This window comes from Elephantulus edwardii, unplaced genomic scaffold (assembly GCF_000299155.1).
Source record: "Elephantulus edwardii isolate Elephantulus edwardi_28Jun2011 unplaced genomic scaffold, EleEdw1.0 scaffold00095, whole genome shotgun sequence".
NCBI lineage: Eukaryota > Metazoa > Chordata > Mammalia > Macroscelidea > Macroscelididae > Elephantulus > Elephantulus edwardii.
Genome location: NW_006399845.1, coordinates 501,964 through 502,796, shown reverse-complemented (window position 1 = coordinate 502,796; position 833 = coordinate 501,964). Strand labels below are relative to the sequence as shown.

Below are 833 nucleotides of genomic sequence, written 5' to 3'. Positions count from 1 at the left end.
GAAAGAGGATTTTGTGTACTTGGAGACCTTTGCCAGTTTGATCATGGAAATGATCCCTTGGTTGTTGATGAAGTTGCTCTACCAAGCATGATTCCTTTTCCACCTCCTCCTCCTGGGCTTCCTCCTCCACCACCTCCTGGAATCTTAATGCCTCCCATGCCAGGCCCGGGCCCAGGCCCAGGTCCTGGCCCAGGTCCAGGCCCTGGCCCTGGCCCTGGCCCAGGTCCTGGTCCTGGCCACAATATGAGACTTCCTGTTCCCCAAGGACATGGTCAGCCTCCACCTTCTGTTGTGCTTCCCATACCAAGTAAGTATATGCTGAATCTTTTTTAAAATGAAGATTTTTAAAGAATCTAGCTAGATCGACACTGATTTAAATATTTTAAAAATAATAATAGAACTTGGAGTATATTCCCGTAATCAAGCTGCTACTTGTGCTCTTTTTTCCTCTCTTCCTTTTTGGACTCTGTTGTATAGTGTTATTTACTGTACCACTAGTGTAAAATTTATAATGTCCTGCTTATAGTAAGCTCTGGCGGCTTAGTGGTAAGGAGTTGCATTGCCAGCCCACACTGTTCGAAGCCACCAGCTGCTCTGTGGGAGGACAGTCTCCTGCCGTGCCATTTATTGTCTCTGGAAATCCTCTGGAGGATGATCAGCTATGAGTTGGTTCCAACTCGAAGATATATAAGAATAACAACCTGAGTGGCCTCAAATCAGAATTGTGCTAGTTGATAATACTTTAGGAAAGAATGTCTTTATGATGTTAGAAAATTTTCAGTAGTTTATTTACATTTCCAAATCTTTAAAGAAAATCTTTTTTTTTTTTTTTT

At 42.7% G+C, this 833-nt stretch overlaps 1 protein-coding gene across 1 annotated transcript in view; it reads left to right on the top strand.

The window, feature by feature from the left end:
* RBM27 (RNA binding motif protein 27) overlaps nucleotides 1-833 on the top strand; it is a 118,073-nt gene that overhangs the window by 45,155 nt on the left and 72,085 nt on the right. The window contains exon 5 of the mRNA XM_006891195.1: nucleotides 8-307. Coding sequence (XP_006891257.1) covers nucleotides 8-307 — 300 coding nt within the window. The remainder of the gene's footprint in view (nucleotides 1-7; nucleotides 308-833) is intronic.